Genomic DNA, 22230 nt, shown 5'->3' with positions numbered 1-22230 from the left:
TATATATATATATATATATATGTGTGTGTGTGTGTGTGTGTGTGTGTGTGTGTGTGTGTCTGTATCTATCTGTGTATCTATATAGATAGATATAGATATATGTACACACATACAAAATACAGATATTTATATCTGTGTATATATATTTACATGTATATCGATCTCTCTCTATATATATATATATATATATATATATATATATATAAATAGAGATATGGATAGATAAATAGATATCTATATCTGTATTATATATATATATATATATATATATATATATATATATATATATATATATATGGTCTACTTCTTTTGACCTAACTCCCATTTGCCTGAGACCAAATGACTGAAATTTCATTTGCCTGACACTTCATTTGCCCAACACTTCATTTGACTGACATGTATTATTAGCAAGAAAATGGAATATGCCCCCTTCCCCACTGTAGTGCGACCCTGGAGTTAGAATATATATAGTTAGGGGGGGGTGTGGGGGGCACAGTCCCCCACAACGGGTGGTGTGGGGGGTGAAGCCCCCCACTTACTTTTCTTTTACTAAGCAATATTACATCAAAAGTTAACAATATCATATGAAATGAAGTTTTATATATATATATATATATATATATATATATATATATATATATATATATATATCAATGTGTAATGACTCCGGGTTAGCATCAACAGTTAGCAGTGGAATACCCCCTTACCAAAGTAGTTAATGTCATCGAACATTTTTATTTTTCAAGTAAAACAATGGTTGATTACCCTTTATGTAGTCAAATACTGTTCGATGTTTCTACTGGCTGCCTTTGTTTAATAACACTGTGCCCTGCTAGTGTTCCAAGCTCCTGTAGTGGATCAAGTTGTCTTGGGATATCTGCTTATGACTAAATCATCAAGAGCTGGCAATGCCTGTAATTAATATCATGAACAGATATCAGTGTCAATGCATATTGACTATTTGTGTAGGCTAGATGCATGAAATATGAAGCAATCTGTAACCATAAAAGAGGGTACCTTATCTTGTACATTAGAATATTTCAAATGTGGGAGAGAGAGAGAGAGAGAGATGACTGTTCATTTTGACCTCTGCATTTGCCCATGATGCGAAATATATTTAAAAGGGTCTGCACTAAATCTTTAGGAAAGCCAAAGTATTTCAACCCCTACTTTACACTTCTGCACCTGGGCATGGGTCTTTTTACCATCCAGCCTCAGTGGGAGCACAGGAAACCTATCACTAGAATCCATCAGAGTCTACTAAGCTGTTCCCTTCTTTTTGTGCGTGCTTCATCTGTGGTATTCACTTCCTTTCGCTATTTTGCTCATATACAAAATAGTGATATTATATCAGTCTACCAATGATTTAGTTTTTATGATTTGTTTTACATGTACTTCTGTATGTCCTTTATCAACCCCATATTTACTAGATTACACTACAGTACGTGCAGTAATTAAAGATTTACATAACTACTGTTTTCCATCTGACTGTCTGATACCTCACCATGCAATAGCCAAGTGGATTCTTATTGGGCAACAGAGTATTAATATAACTGCAGTAATTTTTGTTAGTCTCTGCTTGAATATCTCGCATCTTGTTTCATCATGGTGATAAAATCTCTGCATAGCTCTTTTTGTTAATTTATTAATAAAATGGATATAAATTTCATACAGTTTTGTGAACTACGTTCTTTGTCAACCTCGGGCAAGGGGGTAGTAATAAAATATTCTCTTTTCCCCAAGTTTGTGTAATCGTAGAGTTGCTACACATAAGTAAGGAGGATTGGGGTGAATCTTTTGCAGTCACAGATGCAGGGGGCTTGCCCCTTTCAAAAAGTTGCTTGTAAGGAATGTTTTTGTAGTTTTATTTATTATTATAAACAGTTGATAGTTTAAAAATGTTCTCTGTAGTTTTGTAACAGAACAATATGTAGTTCTGTTGTTTACATGTTACAGCAGTTTTGTACACACAATTTGTGGCGCACATTGGTATCAGTCATGATCTGCTGCTAGTTTATTATACCTGTGATCTTTTTGACATAGTGCACTGGATTTGGGTCAGTTCTTTGTGCTCACAAAGGCAAGCAGCAGCTGTGTACAGTCTTTACAGTTCATGTTGAGTAGTTCAGTGCTGGCTGTTGTATTTCCTGTAACTGTCAGCTTCTCATTCTCTCAGACAGTTTAAAGCAGAGGACTAAGACAGTGAATTGCTAATTATCTTCATCCTGTAGTCCTTGATTTAATTCATTTAGTGTAACTGTTTAGTTTGCTATGCTGAATAAGTTACTTAACCAGGTAATGCTCCTAGGTCATCCCTGAAAACAGATAATCCATGCTTTACATGGTTAAGAAACAAAATCTGCCTTCTGTTGAGTTATTCTCAAGGTATTGGTGTGATTTTCTATGTATGCCTCAAATGCATTCTTACTCTTCTAGTAGTACCAAATTGTCATTCAGTCTTAGTATCTCTGTAATCTCTGAGATGATTTTCCTTCCTTTGAGCATGGGATGTCCTTTAATTTTTAGGTAAACTGTATTTTTCAAAAGCTTGGATGAGTTTAAGACCTCAATCAATGTAGTCTTGGGAAATGAGAAGTATTTTTAGTGCTTAGATACAGCTGTGATATCCTGTGGCAAATCCTCCTTCTGTCAGTATAAAAGAGCGTACATTATAAAATTGAGTAGTGATGTAACCATCACTCATCATTATGTCTCTTCTTTTTTTTCTTATCTAGAATCGTTATAACCAAGCAAAGTTAAGCATGCATGACCGTACACTTAAGGTGGCTGCTGTTGTAGAGAGTTTAGAGAGGGAAATGGAGCTTCTGTGTCTTACAGGTGTGGAAGATCAACTACAAGCTGATGTAAGACCTACTTTGGAGATGCTGAGAAATGCTGGAATAAAGGTAACGTATGCATGTTTATGTAAGAGAACAGACACTTTTTTGAACTCCATTTGTATGGTCTGTTACACGTTTGACTACACAGTGGATGAAAGGTTATCCGTATATTTTGTTGTCCAGGTGCTGTACGCTACAGTACTTAATTGCAGATGTCTGAGGTGTATGTTAATATGAAGTGCTTTTCCTCACTGACCATACAGCAACTTCTTCAGATAAAAGTAAACTAACAAAGTCATCAAAGTCACAGATTTTCATTTAAGGCAATTGATCAGATACATCCCGACAGCAGGAAAGAATTATATATTTTTAAATATACTTTAATTTTGCTTCCAGAAGACCTTTAAGTCAAATCTCATTGATTGAAGAGTACCACATCCTCATAACATCGACTACAAATAAATGTATTTGTGTAGTTGTATAAGGAAGAAGGCATATGTATCTACTTTCATTGGCATCTTTATTTCTTTCTGTCATCTGTAACTTTTCTTTGGGGGGTAGTGGATTATTTTTGGTTTCTTGAAATTTCTGTACATATTCACTGGTATATACAAATATGTACCCATGCTTATGTATATTATGTCTACTGTTTACTCATAACCTGAAAATGGTGAAAATAAAAATTCTAGTGTTAAAATTGGGTGATAGTTGCATAACTCTGAGAGTCAAAGGTTCTCTGCAGTGAATCAATGTTGGGTTTTTATCTTATTGTGCAGTCTTGCAAGAAAATGCTCAATCCTTGCATTTTCTAGCCTCTACACTTGAGAATGCAGATTAGCATATCAAAAAACAAACATTTTTTTTACACTTTATTCAGCTGCTCTTACTGTAACTGTGTTCTACCTTATTTTGCTGTTCTGTGTGCTCTTAAGTGTTCAAGTGCTCTTGTTCTGCATTTATTACCGATTGCTTGTTAGTAGCCAGATTAGATTTATCTGCTATTCTAAGCATCTTACTTTTGGTTTTAGCACTTGTGCTTCAGGCCAGTTATTTTACATTTAAGGTTTTTGTGGTCTACACTCTTGTGGACAAACCCTTATCAAAACCTGCTCTTTATAAGTCCGCCAAGTTTTCAGAACACTGTGTCTGGACAATTCCCACTAGTTTCTCCTGCCAGGCTGGTTGACATGGGCATGCTGAGACAGTGTAACAACTGCCTTATGCTCACGGACAGTCCTCTTCTCGTAGCACATAATTCTTCTACTTGCGAGAAATGCATTTACATCAGTAACCTGAATCTCTGCTCTCCTGCCAGAGTCAGTACTCCTGACAAGGAGGAGATTGCCAGCACAAACACCACACCACCCACATCAGATTGCCAAGCACAACACACACCCACCTATGCAGGGGTCCTCGATAAAAACTTACCTAAACAACAGAGATCCCCAAAACACATTCACAAACATTCCACACACAACACCAAACACATCACACACAGTGGACAACACACGAGTGTCTCACAAACACAGCCCATTAGGCATAACATTAAACCAAACATACTAGCCATTGGCCCCTCAGTAGTGAGACACACTGATGCTTCCCGCACAAGGCTCTGCAAGGATTGGGTCACGGTCAGTTATCTGTCAGATGCCAGAATCCGCCACATCACACACTCACTCAAGTCTTTCAACAACAGGTACTATTATGACTCTGTCATAGTCCATGTTGGCGTGAATGACTTGAGACGTACCTCCCTGGACTATATAGAGAGAGACATGATTGAACTCACTGAATATGTGTCCGATGCAGGTATGTCCCTAGCCATAAGCAGCATTCTACCATGACCCAGAATGATGCCACAATACAAACAGAAAATGATTAACTTTAACAATTGGATTAGTTTCTGAGTTTCTGGTGTCATTCCAGAGGGATCCAGTACCTGACAGCCTGCGAAGATATGATCGACAGACCACAATGTTTTGCCAGAGATGGCCTGCATCTGTCTCACTTGGGCTTCAGGCTTCAAGCAAAGGCTCTTGCCTCCCCATAGTGCTTTTTTATTAAAAGTGATGAGGTCAAAACTACCAACATAAAAATTTCAACAAAACACAAATTAAAGGTCATGCTGCTAAACGCTAGAAGTCTGAACATGAAACCCTGGAAGATGCTGACGTTGGTGCAGTCACAGAAACCTGGTTCAAAGCTGCGGAGAGCACCCCAGCCTTACCTGGTTACTCATCCTGTCATACATTCAGACCCCAAACTGTGGGCCGCAAAGCCAAAGGAGGTGGAGTTTCAATGTATATTAAAGACATACACACCTCCAGGCTGGTCATACAGAATGATGCACAGGAGACACTCCAAGTGCAGTTAACTATTGACAAGGCCTCTATTCAAATCATAGCGAGCTACAGGTACCCAAATTTGACTCAAGATGCCCACTCTACCTATCTGGACCTGTTCGAATCTATCAAGATTCAACTGTTTACCCTTATCCTGGGTGACTTTAACTACCCAAACATAGGTTGCAAGAAGTGCTCATGCCAGAACACAAATGCCCCGAGATTCCTTAATTTTGTCAATCCAAAACGCCTTGAAACAGCTAGCTGATATTCGCACAAGAGGTGATAATATCTTGGACTTGGTATTAACCAACATGGGTAACCACTGCAGCATCCCTACAGTGTCATCCTCCCTGGTAAGATCCAACCATAAAGCGGTCACTTTCTAAGTTACCATCTCCCCCCACCCTTCTGTAGCTAGGGTCAAACAAAAAAACTTCTCCAGAGCTGATTACAACCTCCTGAGGGATGGTATAGACAGCTTCAAAGCCTGCTCTCCCTCTGTAGGAACAGGTACCAATGTCCAAATCTACACCAAAGTACTATATGAACATTTATATAGTTGCATGGAATCAGGAATACCCAACAGGACAAAGTCATCCTCTACAAGGAAGAGTAAACTTTTCTGGTGGACATCTGTAATAAATAAACTCTGTAACAAAAGGAAAAAATTGCTGTCCAGGACTAAGAAGGAGCAAGTGCCCAGTTGGAAGCAATCTCTCCTTAGCCTGAACAAGCAAATAAGAGCACTAGTGAAATCCTCCACAGCAAACTTTGAGACCAAATTGGCCACATCTACTAGAGACAGTCATAGGACATTCTTCACATATGTCTGCAGTCTCAAAGGAAGCACCCAGATATGCTCAGAACTGGTGTTCAAGGACACCACATACACAAATGCCGTAGATATAGCCAACCTGCTGGCTGACAGATTCATCAAAAACGTCACGCTTCTGTGCCCCCATTAGTAAATCAGGACATCCCCACTACCTGCCCCCCCTTCTCTTATCTCTAGGGAACAGGTCATCACTGCCATCTCAAAGGCAAAAAATACAGCCTCCATAGGACCTGATAACATCCTAGGCTGCATCCTACAGGAACTTGCAGCACCTTTAGACACCCTATTCATCCAAAGCTTGGTGTTGCAAGTTCCTGTAGGATGCAGCCTGGGATGTCCTTGTTCATGAGCTCCATGATAATCCATTCCATGGCCTGACAGATCAAGCAAGTTAGGCTTTGTGCCATCAGAGTTGAGGACAGTCGTTGTCATTCCTTTGCACAAAGGTGGCACATCCACCGATCCAGGAAATTATAGACCCATCAGCCTAACTTGCTTGATCTGTCAGGCCATGGAATGGATTATCATGGAGCTCATGAACAAGGACATTGGCAACCACCAAACACTTGATCCCACACAGTCTGGCTTCATCAGGGGGAGGTCATGTCTGTTAAATTTGGTTGACTTCTTTGACACAGTCATCAAAGCCATGGATGACAGGAAGATGGTGCACACCACCTACCTTGACCTGACCAAAGCCTTCGACAGTATTCCCCACTCAGACATAATAGATAAATTCCCTCAACTAGGCATCAATCCATATGTTATTAGATAGGTAGCAAACTGGGTCAGGGATAGAAACCACCTAGTCAAAATAGGGGAAGCCACCTCAAGCAGTAGACCCGAAACAAGTGGCATACCCCAGAGATTGGTCTTGGGGCCTCTGTTGTTTGGTATATACTTTTCTGAGGTCCAGGCCAAAACCAGTGGGCTATGGCTGTCTAAATTTGCAGATGACTGCAAGCTGGGAGCTGTCATCAATTCCCCTAGTGTGGACAGCCTACAAGAGGGTCTCACCCAAACAAATGAAAGGTAACAAAAACATGGCCTCAAGCAGAATACCAAAAAATGCATCATCATCACATTTGGGGAGAGTGATGTCCCCACAAATTGTCACATTAATAACAACGTCCTAAGCATGCAATCAGTTGTGATGGATTTGGGCACCCAAATTGATAGCAACCTGACTTTTGACCACCATGTTGTTGCTGTTGTATGGGAAGCTTTCTACATGGCCCATCTCATAAGTAAGGGTATCTCATCCAGGGACAAGGAGGTCATAACATCCCTGTATTCTTCCCTTATAAGTCCTATTATTGAGTACAATGCCCCTTTCTGCATGTACCTTGCAAAGCACATGCAGCAGCTGGAGAGATGACAGAGATTCTTCACCAGGAGAATCCAGGGCCTCAAACATCTACCCTACACAGATAGCCTAAAAGCCCTGTCCCTCTACTCAGTTTCATACAGACACTTCAGAGGTGACCTCTGTCTAGCATACAGAGCAATCTCAGACCTTGCCTTGATGGGACTACTGCATATCTGCATGTCAAGCTCCATTCGAGTAACCCGCATGCACGACCTCAACCTGGTCTGTGACATCAATAGGACTTGTTGGTGGGCCAGATTTGTGTCCCAGAGACTCCCCCATCTGTGGAATAGACTCTTTGTCCACATCAAGCAGAGTACCTCATTATCCCTTTTTAAACGCCACCTGGATAACTGGATGGGAAACAAAAAATATATCCCTAGGATTTCACGTGTGTCCCTGCTGGACAGGGGCTTCAGGTGCTGACTTGTCTAAACATGGGTTAAACTCTTGCCTGGGTTTATTAGGGCCTCAGGTCCAATAGCCTAGTAACTTCCTGTGATCCTATGAGACTGACACATGCTAGGCAGTCCCGAGAAAACCTGAAAGGAGCCTCTGCCACTGAAGGATAAACAATTTTAAGGCAGATCACCATGGTTGTCACCAGCATTGTGGCAGCAGACACTAAAAAAAGCAGTTTCTGTTGACATTACTTCTATCCATCCATCCCCCAATAAGGAATCTAGCATATGCTCAGGAAGTGGGCATATGCTTTGGGCACCTTTGCAGCTCTCACAAATAGATTCCAGAGAGATCTCACTCATCAAGCTTTACACTAAAAAATCCATTGACATTGGAGGCAAAGAAGTAACTACTCTGATGACCATGTCTACTGTCACAAACCTTTCCATTGCTCTTCATGCATAATGTGGCTGATAGAGTGGCATGGGGCAGCTGGAACTTGCAAAGTAATGAGATACCATGCTTGGCTGCGCCTATGTGATTTTGCAGACAACTGCAAAACATCCTTCACAAACTTTGATGGGTCATCTTAGTTTGGCCCATCTGTAAAAGAGAAGATGCAGAAGAGTGAGCAAGATGGTAAGACACTTTCTTCCATTGGAGTCAAGTTCAAGCCCCCCCAACACACTTATAGCAGGAACCAAAAAGGACCCCATTCATTCTAGTTCCATAAGTCTAGTCATCAGTTTGGCCCACCTTCTGAGAAGGGTGGCTATGGCAGAGGTGGCCTCTTCAGTGGATGCAGGCCCAGAGGCAGAGTAGGTCTTCAGAATCAGGAGTATCATGGGCCTTTCTCTGACAGGACACCCTTGAATCCCTGTAGGTTGACCAACTGCTCCATTCTGGAGGAAGTCAGAGGGTGTCTGTTCCTTTATCTAGACTTGTGGTTCATTATCACATGAGGCAATTGAGTAAGAGAGATAATACCCAGAGGCTACTACTTTCTTTTTTTGGAAACTCAGCTTCAATCACCTCATTCATTATGGGATGTCCCACCCAACCAGGCAAAGACCATTTCAAAATAACTGATGTTATGTTGTCCTATCTCGCCTTCATTCTTACAATGATGGCTTCGGCTCTGACTTGGCTGAATACATAGCTGAAAGTCTCAAACCTGGCTCGTGGGAAGTAGGTATCCCACAATGCAGTGGTGTAATTCCTCAGATCTCCTTTGCAGCTTTACTTGCAGCTTTGCATCTTGGCCGTGGATAAGTTGTGACACATTTTCTCTTATTTGTCCTATGCTGCTATATTTGATAATAGAGAGCTTACTATTTAGTTATATTTAAATTGTGCCTTTTACTGCATTACAGTTAAATAATTAATAGTTTTATCCCCTTTGGTGTGGCTTTTGCCATCGCTTTGTAGACCTAACTGTATCCCTTGTAGTGGTTGTTTTTCTGTCTGTCTAGTTTTTTAGGAGCTCGTTTAAGTTAGAGAGCTCTTCACCCATTTAAGCTAGAGGGCTTGTAGTTAATTGTTGCCTTGTCTGAAAAATAGGACCGTTTGAGTTAGAGGCCCTATTTTTTCTCCCTGGTTGTCTGTTTCCCATAGTTACTATTCAGTGTAGCTTAATAGTTCAATAGTTGAATAGTGAAATTTTCTTGCCTTCGGGCTTTAAAAAATGCCAGAAGTGCTCACAAAAAAATGTCCATCACAGATGGACATGTTATATGCATTTTATTGCCTTGGTGCTATTCACCTACAAGAGGACTGTACTTTTTGTCATTCTTTCAGTGCAAGGGTACTTCAAGATAGGAGAAACAAACTGATCCTGAAAGGGCTCTTAAAGCCAACTTTCGAGGAAACTATTCATAGTTCTTCTTCCTACTCTTCTTCTCCTTCTACCAAAAAGGAAAAATCCCAGAAGAGATATTCACCTGCGACATTGGCTCAGTCGGAGCTGCCAGTCAAGCTACCAAAAATCTCTAAGACCACTACCTCCTTGGCTCCACAGTCCTCAGAGCCGTCGGAGGTCATATTAGTTGACAAGCCTGGTACTTCGGCTCCAAACTCCTTGGAGCCACAAGATACCTCTACTTGGAGCTGGTCCATGGATATTTCACCAGTTTCTCTGACACTGAGATCTCCAATTCTGCACAGGTCTCGCTTTCTATCCCAATCTTCCAGGTCCACCAGGAGCTTATCAGACGATGACGTGGAATGGGTGGTGTGCAGATTCCTGAAGTCGCCGGCACTGACTAAATTATTCTCGGCTCCCACCCATTTGGTCTCGGAGCCTACTGTACTAGTTATACCCACTGTTGTTCTTCCTCTGAGCCAAGCTGGACCTTCAGAACCGGAGTACCTGGTACTACTTACTGTGGATCTATCGGTTCCGAGATCCCCTTTGGTGTTCACGGAGTCGACTTCTGCTCCAACTCTTTCGTTGCCATCCAGAGAGTCTGGGAGCCAGGGTTCCAAGGTCAGGGGGGGATTCTCGGCCCCGATCTTCTTCGGTGCCGAGTTTACCCCTCAGAGCGTCAGCCCGGATTGTCTCGGCTCCTACATTGGCCTTGTGTCTAATTTTGTTGGTTCCGGTGCCTTCCTCTGTCTCCTCAGAGCCGAGAGAGTCTTTGGAGCTGGTGGGATCTGCCTTTGAGCTAATGAGGAGTGTGTTGTCTACCCATTCATTGCCACAGAGGGATACTAGCACTCGTCGCCCTAAGGCACTGGCTACTGTCTTGGCACCACCCATTGCACAGGACAGCAGAGATCCAGAGCCTCAGGATCCCCCAATGGGCGATCCACTGTCCTCCGAGGCCTCCCCAGAATATCCTTCTGAGGAGCCACCTCGGAAGAGAACTTGCAAGAGGAAGGACGTAGACTCCCCAGATGAGTCTGTCACTTCAGACACTGACCTCAATGAGTTGGAAGGGTCCCCACGGTCATCCTCTGATGATATCTCATTTGCAGATATTCTAGAGATCCTGAAGCAGAGAGGTGGCTAGCAGGCCACCACCCCTTCTGATGAGGAGTCAGTATACCTGAAGGCTTTTGGATCTCAACCTTCAGCCTACTGGGTGTCTCCGCCTATCAATGAGCTAATGGACCTGGTCAGTCGAAAGGCGTGGGAGTCACCTGACACAATGGAACCAGTCCCTCGGAGGCCAAACAAATTCTTGTCAGCTCCTTTGGGAAAGGTTTTCCTCACTAAGGGGGTACCTGTAGATGCTATGGTGGTGGCAGCAGCCACCAAGAAGGAATTTTCGGAGACTTCCTCATCTGTTCATCCTCCGAATAAAGACTCTCAGACGATGGACAGATATGGGAAGTGTGTCTTTACGTCAGTGACATTTTCACTACGATCGCTGAACTACCTATATCACTTTACAAGACTACAAACAGATCTCCTGAAAGAGCTAGGAGATACTCTACAGGATACATTAGCTGTGGGGGTGAATGAGAAGGTCTCCTCCCAGCTGTCCACCAACTCCTCCATGAGGCTGATATCCTATGCAGCAGATGGAGCGAGCAAGGCAGCGGGTTCCGGAGTTTCCCTTAGGAGACACTCTAGGAAGCGCTTGTGCAATTTTGTGGCGCCCTTTAAGTCTACTTTTACTAATGCGCCTTTTGATGGTTCCTCACTCTTTGGACCCAAAGTAAAAGACACTCTAACCCGAAGCGAGCAGGAAGGAAAAACTCTCTCTGCCACTGGAGTACGTTTTTCCATACCTTCACGACCTTATCCTAAAGGCCAGAAGAGTGGGAAAATGTGGTACAAAAGATCCCAGAGGGTTTTCCAGGATGCATGGGGTGATTCCTTCTCCAGGGGCAGAGGGGGAGGCAATAATGGTAGACACTGCCCTAGAGGCAGAGGGGGCCCGCAGAACCAGGGTGACCATGATTCCTTTCACGGACGCCCTTATCAGCATTCCTAAAAGGAGGCCCGACTGCTCTACTCTGCAGGCAGTTGGGGAATGTTTGTCCATGTACCCAGAAGCCTGGCAAACTATCACAAGAGACAAATGGGTACTAAAAATAATATCCTGAGGATACTCCATTCCATTTTCCAATCCTGTTCCACAGACGAGAACAATCCCAGATGTTCCACCCAATCTAAGGGAGCAAACAACTGTAGAGATTCAAAAGTTGCTGCACAAAAGAGTCATCCAAGAAATCCCTGCAGACCAAATAGGATTCGGAACTTACTCAAGATTCTTTTTGGTGCCAAAAAGAACAGGCGACTGGAGGCCCATATTAGACCTAAGCAAATTAAACAAATCTGTCAAGAAGTCAAAGTTCCGAATGGTGACACTGCAGTCTATACTTCCCTTTTTAGGGAAAGACGATTGGATGTGCTCGATAGACCTTCAAGATGCTTACTACCACATAAAAATGGACAGGACATCAAGAAGGTGCTTCCAGCTGGGAGCCAGTTATTACCAGTTCTGAGCTCTGCCCTTTGGTCTCACTACAGTCCCCAGAGTGTTCACCAAATGCATGGCAGTAGTCATGGCTCACCTGAGGCATCTAGGATTCCGAGTGTTTCCCTATCTAGATGACTGGCTCCTTTCTGCCACCACCAAGCATCTACTCCAACAAGCCAGGGATCTAACTTTGGACATTTGCAATCAGCTGGGTATAACAGTCAACTTTCAAAAATCTGCCTTGTTGCCCTGTCAACATATTACATTCACAGGCACAGATCTAGACACCGCCTCCATGGTAGCACATCTTCCAACAGAAAGAGTTGTAGCACTCAGACAGCAGATACTTCACCTCCTTCCCAAGACCAAAGTGAAAACAAAGATAATTCTAAGATTACTAGGAACAATGGCTTCCACAATTACACTGGTCCCTCAGTGGTGGTTGTTCTCCCAATGGTCACTTCAAGAGCTTCCTTTGTCTCACCTGATCAGAATAACGGAATCATTCAAGAATGACATAAGATGGTGGATACACTCCACTCATGTGACCATAGGGAAACCCTTTGTTCCACAACAACCCATAGCTGCAGTGACCACGGACGCTTTCCAGATGGGGGGGGGGGGCATTATCTGCAAAGAGCAGTCCAGGTACATGGCAAGAACATGAGGCTCACTTGCATATAAATGTCCTAGAGATGAGGAGCAGTGTTTCTTGCATTACCAGCACTTCATGACTCTCTCCCTCTAGGAACAATTGCGATACATTCAGGCAATATGTCTGTGGTATAGTACATAAACAAGCAGGGGGGAACCAGATCTTACCCCCTTTGTCGAGAAGCCATAAGAGTTTGGCAATGGGCAGTTTCTTCCCAACGCTTTCTAATAGCAACGCACATTCCGGGGAAGTCCAACGTGATAGCAGACAAGCTGAGCAGAGCAATTTTAATGCCTCATGAGTGGACTCTCAATCATGTAGCGGAAATGATTTTCCAAACATAGGATCTGCCTTGCTGCGATCTCTTTGCCACACCCATGAATGCCAAGTGCAGCAACTACTTTACCTTAATCCCCCCTCCGGGGGAGACACCAAGAGATGCACTTTCTGATGATTGGCCCTCAGGACTTCTGTATGCTTTTCCTCTGTTTCCTCTCATACCCAGAGTCATTTAGAAAGCACAGTACTTGGGAAGTAGGATAATTCTCATTGCTCTTTACTGGCCTCGCCAAGTTTGCTTCCCCTTCCTTTGGCCTCATCTACAGGAGAAGCCTTGTACTCTGGACCCAGTTCCAGATCTGGTGACTCATATGTCAGGAGAGCTTCATCCTTCTCTCCACACCCTAAAATTGACAGCTTGGCTGCTCCACTTCCCAATTTAGTCAGGCTTCCCAACTTCACTCCTACAGTTAAACATATCTTAATGTCCTCTCATAAAGCTTCCACTAGAAAACCGTATTTTAGCAAATGGAAAAGGTTTTCCTTTTGGGCTCAAAACAGGAACATTGATCCCTTTTCTCCACCTATCCATTGTGTTTTGGAATGTTTGGCGGAGCTCTTTCAGCAAGGTTCAGCTGCAGCAACCATCAGGGTTCAACTCGCTGAAATATCAAATTTCCACATTGGTGATTCTGTCTCCAACTTAATGTCACACAGGTTGTGTAGAGCCTTCTTAAAAGGTGCTTCCTTATTAAGCCCTCCCTTTAAGGAACCCCTTTCTCCTTGGGATTTAATTTTTGTTCTGTCTCATCTCACGTTACCACCTTTTGAGCCCTCATCATCTTCAGACCTCAAGTTCCTTTCCTGGAAGACCTTGGTTCTAGTGGCTATAACATATGCTAGAAGAGTGTCAGAGCTGCAAGCTCTTTATATTAAACCACCTTATTTGATTTTTCATAAGGATAGGGTATCATTATAAACTAATCCATCTTTCCTACCCAAAGTCTCTTCTCCAAATAACATAAATCAGTCTGTAGAGCTTCCAGTGTTCTTTCCTAATCATAGCAACAAGGCAGAATACAAATTACATCAACTAGACATGCATAGACAACTCAGATTCTATTTGCATAGGACCAATTATTTGTATCCTTCTCTGATGCGAAAAAGGGTAGCTCAATTTCTAAAACTACTCTTTCCAATTGGCTTTCTAACTGTAGTACATTCATATATACCACAAATCACAGAGATTTACCCTTCAAAGTGAAGGCTCATTCCACTAGTGCAATGGCTACGTCATCTGCCTTTCAAGCCAGAATACCCATGGATAATGTTAGTGAAGCAGCTACTTGGACCACTCCACATACTTTTATCACGCATTACAAAGTGGATTTGGCCTCCAGGGACAGGGCCTCATTTGGTTCCACGGTACTTAAAGGTCTACTTTCGTGAGCCACCCAGGGAAAAGGTGCTAGGGACGCTGTCCCATCATTGTAAGAATGAAGGCGAGATAGGACAACATAACATAAAGAAGTTATGTACTCACCATAACGTTCCATGTTTTTTGTCCATCTCGCCGTTCATTCTTACAAACCCTCCCTCCTTCCCCCTGCCAAAGACTCCTTGTGGACCTGGTGGATGTTTTTACTACCTTCAGGAGTTCTTTGTTTCATTCTGTTTCTCCTTCTATTGGGTATAGTATATATATATATATATATATATATATATATATATATATATATATATATATATATATATTTGTGTATATGTGTATAGTTTACATTTCATTTAGTAGTAGCAGCAAACAAGATCTGGGGAAATACACCACTTCATTGTGGGATACCTACTTACCATGAGCCAGGTTTGAGACTTTCAGCTATGTATTCGGCCAAGTTGGAGCCAAGAATCAGCTGAACCCATCATTGTAAGAATGAAAGGCAAGATGGACAACAAACATAGAACGTTGTGGTGAGTACATAACTTCTTTTTCTCTTCTCTTAAAAAGAACTGTCTGGGATGTCTTACCAGGCAGGGTCAGAATACTATTTCAGATGCATTTTGATTACAAAGACATCCAGTTACCTCAGCCCCATACTGGACCTTAGCCTTTTAAACACTTATGTTAAAAAAAAAAAAACATTTCAGAATGTTCATAGTGCAGCTGTTCCTACTCTTTCTCAAGGGGAGAGAGAACGAGTGGATGCACTCAAGTGGGTCTTCAGGATGCTTACCTTCGCATAAACATATCAAAAGAGTCCAGGAGATTTCTGCACTTCTGTGTCAGAGCCAGCCATTATGAATTCAGAGAATTGCCATTTGCCCTGATCACAGCCCCCATTGTGTTCACTAAATGCATGGCTGTCATAGCAGCTCATCTGTGACTTTAGTGATACAAGATTTTCCCATATCTTCACAATTAGCTCATAGCTGCCTCCTTGATTAAGTTTCTTCAGAAGGCCAGGGATTATCTCCTTCACCTCTGCAGCTTCCTTTGCATTTCTGTAAACCTACAAAAATCCAACCTAAACCCCACTCCAGGATTAGTCTTTCTGGATGTCATTTGGATACCACTATTTCTATTGTTTCTCTCCCGAAGGAAATAATTCAGACCATACAGTCTGCCTTTGGAAGTTTCTTACTCAACAACCAATCTACTGCACACTTTGTTTTCAGAGTCTTAGGCTTGATGACCTCCTCAATTCTGATGGTGGAATTTGCTCGCTTTCACATAAGAATCTTAGAATGGCTTCAGGCTCAGTGGTCTCATGGCTACTATGTTATAGGTTCATAGGTGTGTACTAGGCTAAGACCATAATCATCTTAAATTCATGCAGAATATATCTTCTGTGGTTGTTACATGCCATAATGGTTTGGGCAGGCAAACCTTTTCAAACCTCAACCCCGGTAGTGACAGTGATCCTTTGGGTGTGTGTGGAGGGGGGGGGGATTACAAATGGACAATGGTCCAAGGTCTTTGGAAGGATGATGAGGACACCCTTCACATAAATATCATGGAGTTGAGGGCAGTCCTAGTAGTGTTGCAGGAACATCAGTACTGCCTTTTACAGGGTGTGATATCATCCAACATGATGATAGTTTGGTATATTAACAAACAAGGTGGAACCAGATCTTACCCCTTCTGTTAGGAGGCTGTGCAGGTCTTGTAGTGGGTGATGGCCTCCCACTATTTTCTGATAGCAACACATATCTTGGGGGTATACAGTTGCCTTGCAGATGGGCTAAGCAGGGATGATCTAATGCCTTATGAGTGGTCTCTCAGTCCAGCGACAGCCAAGAAGATATTCAGTCATTGCTGCACTTCCAGTTGTGATCTGTTTGCTTCCCTGCATAGCATCAAATGCAGCAGCTATTTTGCCATGATTCCCCCTCTGAGACAGCCACTGAGGGACACTCTGTCTCTGCAATACCCCCATCCCAGGCTACTTTATGCATGCCCACCTTTTCCCCTGATTTCCAGATTTTTACAAAAAGCTTCAAGTTTCAAGGGAACTATCATCCTCATAGCTCCCTGTTGGCCTAAAAAGATTTGGTTTCTACTTCTAAGGCCTCACTTGAAGGAATCTTCCTGGTTCCTATATCCCGTCCAGGAAGTAATCATTCTCCCCTCTGGGGAGCCTTACCGAAACCTTCACAGTTTGAAATTAATCACTGGGTTTCTCCAATTTTGATGATGTCTAACCATGCTTCTCTCCCTAAGGTGGTCATCAGTATTCTAACAGCCTCCCAAAAATCCTCCACTCCCAAGATGTACTGCAGTAAGTGAAAACAATTTGTGTCTGTGCTCTCCCACAAAACATTTACCCCATTTCAGCACATTTAGCATTTATTCTTTGCTTCCTCACATCTCTGTTCGATTCAGGCTGTTACTTTTCCACTATCAAGGTACAGTTATCAGCTGTTTTGACCTTTCACATTTTTCAGAAATGATACCTAGCCTCTCTCAAACTTTTCTGAGTCTTTCTAAAAGTCACTTTTCAGTTACAACCTCCTATTAAAGATCTTTGTCTCCTTGAGATCTGTATTTTGCTGAATTTCATGCTAAAGGCCCTAACAAAAATTCACTTTGAGTCAGCTTCCTCAGCATACCTTAAATGCCTGTAATGGAAGACTGTCTTTGTAGTAGCATTTGCCTCATCAAGAAGGATCTCTACGCTCCATGCTCTGTCCTCATCTCCACCTCATCTGACTTTTCATAAAGACAAGGTAATGCTAAGGACAAATTCATACTTTATTCCCAAGGTTGCATCTGAGACATATCTTTTACAACCCATTCATTTACCAGTCTTCTTTACTAATTATGGTAAAAAAGGAGAATATGCGCTGCATACCTTGGATGTAGATAGTGGCATTTTTGCATCCAGAAAACAGATTCGTTCAGGAAAGAGGAGCATCTTTTCATTTCATTTGCTCAAAATAAATTGAGGAAAAATGGTATCCAAAATATCACTTTTAGGTTGGTTGCCTGATTGCGTATCATTAAACTATTCATCTCACAGCAAACTCCTTGCTTTCCAAACCTACAGCTCCCTCTACTAGAGCCATGGCAGCTTTTATAACCTTTTTCAGAGCTCATTCAGTGGATAATGTTTGTAAGGCTGCCACCTGGTCTTCCATGCATACCTTTGTTAGGCGCACTATACATTGCATTGTACCTCCAGAACAAGAGCATGCTTTGGTGCTACCTTCCTGAAGGGTCTTCTGTCATGATTCCACTCAAGGTGTCCATAGCTTGAGATTCTGACCCAGATGTTAGATCAGATGAACTGAATGGATAGGATATGAAAATAATGTACTTACCGTAATGATAGATCTTTCATTACAATCAATCCAGTAAGACAACTTTTCCACCTTCCCCCTTCCATGTTGTAGGATCTGAAAGATCTGTATTTATTGTGTCCAAAGCAGCACTAATTAGTAGTGTCTATGATTTAAGATGTCAGACTAGATCTGGGGTAATTAGGGGGACAGTTACTTTATGGCAAGGAAGATTTTTTTTAAAGGGACTAAGAGCTGGATCACTAGTTCTGCTGGGTCAGATTAGTCAAGCAGCTCGAGGACCCACATGTCATATCGGACAGACTGGAGTGAAAGGATCTAGACCTGTTTTATGATAAGGGCATGTCTTTCATTTGACTTTATTCCACCTACCCACAATGTTGCCCCCTTTATATTTGAAACATTTGATCTGAAGTAGGGAGTTCATTTGTCAGCAACCTGTGGGTCTTGGATCCGATATCTTGAAGAGGGCCAGTGAGGTATAGGTTCATAGGTGTGTACTAGGCTAAGACCATAATCATCTTAAATTCATGCAGAATATATCTTCTGTGGTTGTTACATGCCATAATGGTTTGGGCAGGCAAACCTTTTCAAACCTCAACCCCGGTAGTGACAGTGATCCTTTGGGTGTGTGTGTGGGGGTTACAAATGGACAATGGTCCAAGGTCTTTGGAAGGATGATGAGGACACCCTTCACATAAATATCATGGAGTTGAGGGCAGTCCTAGTAGTGTTGCAGGAACATCAGTACTGCCTTTTACAGGGTGTGATATCATCCAACATGATGATAGTTTGGTATATTAACAAGCAAGGTGGAACCAGATCTTACCCCTTCTGTTAGGAGGCTGTGCAGGTCTTGTAGTGAGTGATGGCCTCCCACTATTTTCTGATAGCATCACATATCTTGGGGGTATACAGTTGCCTTGCAGATGGGCTAAGCAGGGATGATCTAATGCCTTATGAGTGGTCTCTCAGTCCAGCAACAGCCAAGAAGATATTCAGTCATTGCTGCACTTCCAGTTGTGATCTGTTTGCTTCCCTGCATAGCATCAAATGCAGCAGCTATTTTGCCATGATTCCCCCACTGAGACAGCCACTGAGGGACACTCTCTCTCTGCAATACCCCCATCCCAGGCTACTTTATGCATGCCCACCTTTTCCCCTGATTTCCAGATTTTTACAAAAAGCTTCAAGTTTCAAGGGAACTATCATCCTCATAGCTCCCTGTTGGCCTAAAAAGATTTGGTTTCTACTTCTAAGGCCTCACTTGAAGGAATCTTCCTGGTTCCTATATCCCGTCCAGGAAGTAATCATTCTCCCCTCTGGGGAGCCTTACCGAAACCTTCACAGTTTGAAATTAATCACTGGGTTTCTCCAATTTTGATGATGTCTAACCATGCTTCTCTCCCTAAGGTGGTCATCAGTATTCTAACAGCCTCCCAAAAATCCTCCACTCCCAAGATCTACTGCAGTAAGTGAAAACAATTTGTGTCTGTGCTCTCCCACAAAACATTTACCCCATTTCAGCACATTTAGCATTTATTCTTTGCTTCCTCACATCTCTGTTCGATTCAGGCTGTTACTTTTCCACTATCAAGGTACAGTTATCAGCTATTTTGACCTTTCACATTTTTCAGAAATGATACCTAGCCTCTCTCAAACTTTTCTGAGTCTTTCTAAAAGTCACTTTTCAGTTACAACCTCCTATTAAAGATCTTTGTCTCCTTGAGATCTGTATTTTGCTGAATTTCATGCTAAAGGCCCTAACAGAAATTCACTTTGAGTCAGCTTCCTCAGCATACCTTAAATGCCTCTAATGGAAGACTGTCTTTGTAGTAGCATTTGCCTCATCAAGAAGGATCTCTACGCTCCATGCCCTGTCCTCATCTCCACCTCATCTGACTTTTCATAAAGACAGGGTAATGCTAAGGACAAATTCATACTTTATTCCCAAGGTTGCATCTGAGACATATCTTTTACAACCCATTCATTTACCAGTCGTCTTTACTAATTATGGTAAAAAAGGAGAATATGCGCTGCATACCTTAGATGTAGATAGTGGCATTTTTGCATCCAGGAAACAGATTCGTTCAGAAAAGAGGAGCATCTTTTCATTTCATTTGCTCAAAATAAATTGAGGAAAAATGGTATCCAAAGTATCACTTTTAGGTTGGTTGCCTGATTGCATATCATTAAACTATTCATCTCACAGCAAACTCCTTGCTTTCCAAACCTACAGCTCACTCTTCTAGAGCCATGGCAGCTTTTATAACCTTTTTCAGAGCTCATTCAGTGGATAATGTTTGTAAGGCTGCCACCTGGTCTTCCATGCATACCTTTGTTAGGCGCACTATACATTGGATTGTACCTCCAGAACAAGAGCATGCTTTGGTGCTACCTTCCTGAAGGGTCTTCTGTCATGATTCCACTCAAGGTGTCCATAGCTTGAGATTCTGACCCAGATGTTAGATCAGATGAACTGAATGGATAGGATATGAAAATAATGTACTTACCGTAATGATAGATCTTTCATTACAATCAATCCAGTAAGACAACTTTTCCACCTTCCCCCTTCCACGTTGTAGGATCTGAAAGATCTGTATTTATTGTGTCCAAAGCAGCACTGATTAGTGGTGTCTATGATTTAAGATGTCAGACTAGATCTGGGGTAATTAGGGGGACAGTTACTTTATGGCAAGGAAGATTTTTTTAAAGGGACTAAGAGCTGGATCACTAGTTCTGCTGGGTCAGATTTGTCAAGCAGCTCGAGGACCCACATGTCATATCAGACAGACTGGAGTGAAAGGATCTAGACCTGTTTTATGATAAGGGCATGTCTTTCATTTGACTTTATTCCACCTACCCACAATGTTGCCCCCTTTATATTTGAAACATTTGATCTGAAGTAGGGAGTTCATTTGTCAGCAACCTGTGGGTCTTGGATCCGATATCGGATCTGAGCCGGCAACTTGTTTCAAGCTAATGGATCTGAGCTCCTAGCTCCTCCCCTCACCCATAATCCCCTGCCAACCCTCCATGACCTCAGATCTAGTTTGCCGCGCTTGTGGATAGCTGGATTCCTTTGAGCTCGACTAGTAATTGTCAGTTGTGTGTTTTTTTCTGTCAACTTTCTTCTTTTTTTACAAAAATATAAAGTGTGTAAGTGTTAGGTTCCTGTAGTGTAAAAATATTTTTCTTTTAATTAGTTTTTTCCCTCCCTTCGCCGGTCGTTAGTGAGTGTGTGTGTGTGTTGTGTTTTGGGGCCTGTGTGTTTGTGTAACACTACCTTATATTTTAAGTATGGCTGAGGCCCCAAAAGCCATTTTTTCTAAATGTACCGAGTGTGGCCACAAGCTCTCCCCGGCTGATGGCCACACTCGGTGCGTTCGGTGCCTTGGGGTTGAACACCTCACCTCAGGCTGTACCATTTGTGCAGCGTTCAACCCCAGGGCACTGAAAGAGCGGAGGTCGAAGCTGGTCTTGGTGGGACTTTATCCCCCGGACTCGGCTCCTGCCTCCGCTGCTCCCGTGGCTCTACCACAGGCTGTGGTTGCTGCCATTCCTGCCCCCCTTCCTTCAGCCGGGACTCAAACTCCCGCTAAAGCGCCGGAGGACAGGGAGGCCAGGAGGGAGAAATGGAGGGAGAAGCACCACAAGCGGCGGGCCGAGGCCTCCGCTTCGGCCCCGCCAGCTAAGCGGGCTTCTCCCTCCACTGCTTCTAGGTCTCCTCCTCCTCGGCTCCGATCCCCTTGTTTCTCCCCAGGGCCCGAGGAGGAGGAGGCCCGATCTCCATCGAGGTCATCGAGGCGGCATTCCAGGCCTGCCTCGGTGACCTCTTCGAGATCGACTTTCAGTATGTCCGATGCAGACTTGGACCGGATGATGCGAAGGTTCATCCAGGCCCAGCTGCAGATGGGAGTGCTCTTGCCTCCCCCCCCCCCTTCGGGGGGGAGCTCGACACCTTTTTTCCATCGTATTGCTCCTTCTCTGACCCGCTATCCGGGCTCGGAGCGTTCGGAGCCGAGCAGCGTTGGAGCCGGGGGTGGGTCGGCGCCAACAGTACTTGGTACTTCGGATCCGACCCTGCCCTCGAGCCTGTCGGATCCAACCTCTCGGAGCCGTGGCCCGAGCTTCGGATCCGAGGGATTCAGTGTGCCTTCAGCTCTGTCCAGGTTGGAGCGCACTGGTCCTTCGGATCCGATGGTCTCGGCACCGGTTCTGATCCCTTCATCGGATCCGAGTGGGAGCCGACTCTCGGAGCCCAGAGAGAATGGTTCCCCC

The 22230-nt window shown here is 43.2% G+C and overlaps 1 protein-coding gene across 2 annotated transcripts in view; it reads left to right on the top strand.

Annotated features, from left to right (window-relative positions):
- ATP9B (ATPase phospholipid transporting 9B (putative)) overlaps positions 1-22230 on the top strand; it is a 4837291-nt gene that overhangs the window by 4154908 nt on the left and 660153 nt on the right. For both annotated transcript variants that reach the window (XM_044066988.1, XM_044066990.1), the window contains exon 19: positions 2736-2906. In XM_044066988.1, coding sequence (XP_043922923.1) covers positions 2736-2906 — 171 coding nt within the window. The remainder of the gene's footprint in view (positions 1-2735; positions 2907-22230) is intronic.

Source organism: Protopterus annectens, chromosome 3.part1 (assembly GCF_019279795.1).
Source record: "Protopterus annectens isolate FY-2018-M chromosome 3.part1, PAN1.0, whole genome shotgun sequence".
NCBI classification, from domain to species: domain Eukaryota; kingdom Metazoa; phylum Chordata; order Ceratodontiformes; family Protopteridae; genus Protopterus; species Protopterus annectens.
Note: the sequence above shows the minus strand (reverse complement) of the source record. Positions and strands in the feature narration are given on the sequence as shown.